The following is a 5,715-nucleotide window of genomic DNA, read 5'->3' on the forward strand; positions in this document are numbered from 1 at the left end:
GAAATTAAGTGCGCGGATGCATTCCGAATGTTGACTGTGGCATACGGAGAAGCTACCTTGGACCGAAGCAACGTTTATCGGTGGTACAAAATGTTCTCAGAAGGTCGAGATGATGTGACAAAAATTGGCTTTTCCACCACGATAACCCCTGCTCACACATCGTTGCTTGTGCGCGACTTTTTGACCAAAAACAACACACTAATGATGCCGCAGCCATCGTATTCCCCAGATCTGGCCCYCTGTGACTTTTTCTTGTTCCCTAAACTGAAGAGGCCCCTGAAAGGACGACGTTACGCTTCTCTTGACGAGATAAAGACGGCATCGAAGGAGGAGCTGAGGATAAAAAAAGATGATTTTTTGAAGTGCTTCGAAGATTGGAAAAACCGTTGRCACAAGTGTATAATATCTCATGGGGATTATTTTGAAGGGGTCAAAATAGATATTCATGAATAAATAAATAATTTTTGAARAAACAAAAAATTCGCGATACTTTTTTAAACACACCTCGTATGTTGAAACTATTTATTGGTGGTTATTGACGCATTCTTCAAAATTGTTTAGCTTTATCCAACAAAGACCACGGGAGCAGAGGCGGTAGTTGGTAGATAGTTATTGGTGTTTGGAAACCCGAGGCGTATTATTAGCGACAGATGCTTAGCATTTACGTCATTCATTATCAAAGAGTATTGTGAGAAAAAAAGTATTCAGCATTTTACAACTGTCACGGGTGTTTCAAGGGGAAACGGACAAGTTGAGCGAATACACAAAATTGTGATACCAAATGATATCGAAGTTATGCAACGAAAGTCCTGAATAGTATAAACTTGTAGAACAACATGTAGTACAACTGGATAAGAAATACGAGTGCCCGAAATGCCGAATCTGCAAGAGCTTTTAAATAACTTGCGTAGAGAGGAGAAATCGATTCAGAGCGTGATAAAAGCCGTCTCCAAGCGAAACCCGACTTGTAGCTCGACTACAAGAGGCAAATCGCAAAACCTATAACGCTCGCCGCAAAGCTGAAATTGAGTACAACATAAACGTACACAGTATGGATCTGGGCAGAAGCTGAAACCAAAATATCTTGGAACGTCCAATACCATTAAGCAGTTAAAATATGGCAGATACGAAGTAGCGAAAATTGGAGATTGTGAAGGACCTAGACGTACTACTACCATCGCGGACTTCATGAAAAAATGGAATCCTTCRTTCGGGTCGAATGATAGCACAGTATGGCTGATTGTGGGAAAAAAGTCACTGCGTGCAAGGCACTTATTATCCTTTATAAAAAGAAAAGCTATAAACTTTGAACTAATAAGCAATTGATTTAATTAACAAGTGTATATTGTTTAAAGGCGATCACACATAAATATAAAGTAAATGTATTTCTTTCATTGATTGAACGAAAAATCAAAGAAATCTGATACTTAGATTACGTAAATAAGAGTTAAGCTTGGGTGCGGACAAACCCTCGTAATTCGTAAGAAGTAGAGTTAAATAAAGCAATTTTGTGTCACTAAAGTTTTGTCTATATGTTTAACTAACGTTTGTTTTTGCAACCAAAATAAATCGAGATACATACATTCCTTTTACTAAAATTTTCAGTGGTTAAAGTAGGCACTTTCATTTATTTAAATGCGTCTGTTTATCTAACCAAATTTTCTTTAGAAAAAACGGTAAACCATGGAGAGGAATATTGTCCAGATACAAAAGTATTTTGCTTTCGTTTTCGTTCTGCTAATTTGTGCGGATTTTGTTTGATTTTCTATTTTTTGATAAGATTATTGTTGCTTGTACATATAAGAATTGAATTTAGTTGTAGTTGCATTTATTTCGATTGTGATCGTAGTTTGGCGCACATTAAAAATGCCTAAATGTAAAGAATTAATTCCTACTGAGAAAAAAAATATTTTGCATCTTTGCAATGAAAGTAAATCCACAAAATATTTTAGTGATATGTTTAGCCGATATCGCCCAACTATATAAAGTGTGGTAAAAAATTTCAAAGAACGCGGGAGCTTAGACAACGCAGTTCGTAGTGGACGACCAAAGTTACTGAAAGTAAAGATAGAGTGTAAAATGTTACAGGAAAATCGTGAAAATCCACATTTATCAGCCCCAAAAACTAACRATGAACTTAAAGCAGCATTTACCACCAAAATGTCAGATGAAACACTGTGGAAAGTGCATAGAAAGAACAATACACACGACCATGCTCTAAGCAAAAAACCACTTAGTTACATATGTGTGTAGGTTATAAATAAATAAAAGAGATTATCGTTCGCTAATACCTATTAAATTAAAAGTTTTGACTTTTGGAAACCTGTAATATTAATGTCAGATGTATAAAAATGTCAGATGAAACACTGTGGAAAGTGTATAGAAAGAACAATACACACGACCATGCTCTAAGCAAAAAACCACTTAGTTACATATGTATGTAGGTTATAAATTAATAAAAGAGATTATCGTTCGCTAATACCTATTAAATTAAAAGTCTTGACTTTTGGAAACCTGTAATATTTAGTGACGAAAGCAAATATAACATTTTTGGATCCGATGGTCGTCCTAAGGGCCAGCGGAAACCAAATTAAGGTTGGTATCCAGCTCTCAAGTAATTGCTCAAGAAAAAAAATACATTATTTCTTCAAGTTGTTTTGACGGCTGGTTACGCATTCTGAATGATCCACAATAGAAGAGCAAGAGAGAATAAACGAAAGAAAATAAACTTTGTGCGTAATATGTATGTACATATGTGTTGTAACATACATTTTTTCATTGCGATTTAAGGAATGTTGTTGATGATTGGCAAGTTTATTACAACATTTCAAAAAGAAATATACTTCAAAATAATGAATTTAACTAATTTAGGATGAATTTAACGATTACCTTGAATTTCCTTCAAGAAACAATTGTTGAAAAAATGTATTAAAAATTAGTACTAGATTACTTTAGAGCTGCATACAAGTAAATTTTTCGCAGGAAAGCTACTTGACCGTTTCTCTAGCGGTTTTTTATATGAAGTTTTTACATTTCTTGAGAGCTGGATTAAGCTTTAAGAATTAAGTATCAAAAACGTCAAAGTAACTGTTAAGCATGGCAGTGGTTCACCCATGGTGTGGGGCTTCATGTCAGCTCAGGGAGTCGGGAATCTCATTTTTATAAACGGCACAATAAATAAGCATCTTTATTTATCAATTCTCAAGGAAAATTTACATTCCAGTGCTGAAAAATGGGCATGTCAAAAAAATAGTTTTTATTTCAAGACGACAATGGTCCGAACGATAATGGCCCTTCAACGCGAAACATCTGCCAACACCTCCACAAAGTCCCGACATTAATACAATTGAAAATCTTTGGACCAATCTAGAAAAAAAGTATGAAATTGTCAAATTTCATCAACAAGTGTGCTCAAAAGAGTTTTAAAAGAGGAATGGGACAAAATACGCCCCGACTTTTGCCGAAAGTTGACAGAATCAATGCCAGGACGATGGAAGCTATCGGTAAAATTAGTGGCTTTCATATGAAATGCTAAGTAATTTTTACTTATGTTCCCATATAACTACTGCTGAAAAGCGAAATACTTTTGTGAGCCAAAAATTCTGAATATTTCAAGATGTTGTTGACTTTTTAATGAAAAATTAAATTGTTTTTAAGGTTTAACACTCTCTTTGGCATTTATTTTTTGAAGATTATTTCTAACAAATTTTGGCCGCGGCAACGGCGTAGGGTAGTGAGTGAAGAAATATTCATCAATGATTCCACTGGCCCATAAACCATTTCTGTGAGTGAAATGGCACCTCTTGAATCTCTTTAGATTGCTCTTCGGCAGTTTTGCTTGTWTATTTAGAAAAATTTGGCTCGAAAACGTGGGATCTTTTTGGAACTTTTCAAGAGCCCATAGAGCGATGTTACTTGGGAAAGTCGAGCAGTTTCAGTTCTTGCACAAACTTGCTAATTTAACATCTCGACGTAAAATGCGCCAAGTCATTCCAGCCAGTCTGTGTCGCTGCGAACGGCGCCGAATCGACTCTCCACAGTCTTCGTGTACACTCTCGGCTACGGCTACTATATTTTTTTCACTGTGTGCTGGACGTGGTCTATTCGGTCGAATATTATACAGTAATGAATACTGGGTCTCAAGATCGGTGATGGTGTTGCGAATAATACGCTCAGTAGGCCGATTATGTTGACAATAAGCTGAGCGAAATGCATTCTTTACAGAACGTGAATTTTAGAATAAAGTCAGACGATTTGTAACGTTGCTCAGTCTTTTCATGATGAAATGCTAAGCAATACTGAACAAATATAACGTGATAGCTCGACACCACTCACAACTGAAATAAATGCTTTGGAAAAAACCAGCCGGAAGTTCGTATATAGGGTATGTGGTGACTATGATCGTATTCACTTGATTTTATCCAATTTAGGCACAAGTAAGCATTGTTATTAGAAAACCATTGTTTCTAAATAAAATAATTCACATCTTGGAAATATTTATAAGAGGATACTGACCCACTTTGTCCCAGCAATGGACATTTTGTTTCCCATATCCGACATCTGGGGTTTTGAAAATTTAATTTAATTTCATGTTTCATTTCTGTGGAAGAAAGTCGAGGTAATATATATACCAATTAGCCTTTCTATTAAAAACGTTGGAAAAACTAATAGAAATTCACATAACTAATAAAACAAAAAAACAACTAAAGAAAAATCCTCAGAACTGCACTAAACTCCGTGGTAGCAGATATTGGAAAATTTCTGGAGGTAAAAGAATACATTTTCGTATCCTTCGTAGACGTAGGAGCCGCTTTTAATAACGTCCTAAGGGCATGTTGAGGGCGCTTAAAGATTTGAACATATCTGAGGCTCTCGGGAAATAAATTGAATACATGCTTATGAGCAGGTCAATAATTTAAACGCTGCGAGCTTCAAAGAGGTGCAGATTTGTCCAAAGGGGTACACCCTCAAGGAGGATCTCAACAATAAATCAAATGTTGTTAGATCTAGAAAAGAAGAATTGGCACTACAGAGCAGTTATAAGAACGACTTTGACTTGCGGTATATTGGTAAGTAGGAATTTATATGCCTCTGGCTACTTGCTGATGTCGGCGAAATCAACCCCTAATTTGTTCAACAAGCAGGCAAAGCCGGGCCCCTTATGAACATGTAAGGTAACACGAAACATATTATAGCAAACACGATAGCTGACGCTAATATTTTAATAACAAATATAGCTGAGCTAATATTTCGCAATCAGAAATAAAGTTATAGCTGACAGTAATTTTTCGTCAACAACAGGAAGCGAACATCCGCCACGAGCCACAAAGGTGCATTTCCTTTTTTTTCAATGAAGTTAGAAAATCAAAACTTTAGAGTAAATCACGCTAACAATCAATTTCCTAGACAACAATTCCAACAACAGAATTTTTTTCCAAATTTTAATCGAAAACTTCCTCAAACCAAATCCCGAGTTAGCTTTTATACCAAAACCAAATCAAATATTTAATCCTTATGGTCAACAACGGTATCCCCAAAATCCAGTAAACCAACAACATGATTTTCATAATCAAAACCCATTTAATCAACCACCAAATAATCCCCCTCCAAGACCACCAAAACCACCTCAACCAATGGAYGTAGACGTTAGCCTAAGAACAAATGCTATCAATTACGCCAATAGACCAAATCCTAAATTAACTGTCAAACGACCAT

General features: G+C 35.8%; 1 protein-coding gene across 2 annotated transcripts in view; it reads right to left on the reverse strand.

The window, feature by feature from the left end:
- The window catches only part of LOC108975309 (ER membrane protein complex subunit 2-like), a 77,223-nt gene that overhangs the window by 13,389 nt on the left and 58,119 nt on the right, over positions 1–5,715 (reverse strand). The window contains exon 4 of one of the 2 annotated variants that reach the window (XM_018943698.1): positions 4,580–4,600. The exons of the other annotated variant lie outside the window; for it this stretch is intronic. Coding sequence (XP_018799243.1) covers positions 4,595–4,600 — 6 coding nt within the window. The 3' untranslated portion in view covers positions 4,580–4,594. Of the gene's footprint in view, positions 1–4,579; positions 4,601–5,715 lie in introns of those variants that run through there. 2 annotated transcript variants of the gene reach the window in all.

The sequence above is a fragment of the Bactrocera latifrons genome, unplaced genomic scaffold (genome assembly GCF_001853355.1).
Source record: "Bactrocera latifrons isolate USDA-ARS-PBARC rearing strain unplaced genomic scaffold, ASM185335v1 scaffold_634, whole genome shotgun sequence".
Taxonomy (NCBI): domain Eukaryota; kingdom Metazoa; phylum Arthropoda; class Insecta; order Diptera; family Tephritidae; genus Bactrocera; species Bactrocera latifrons.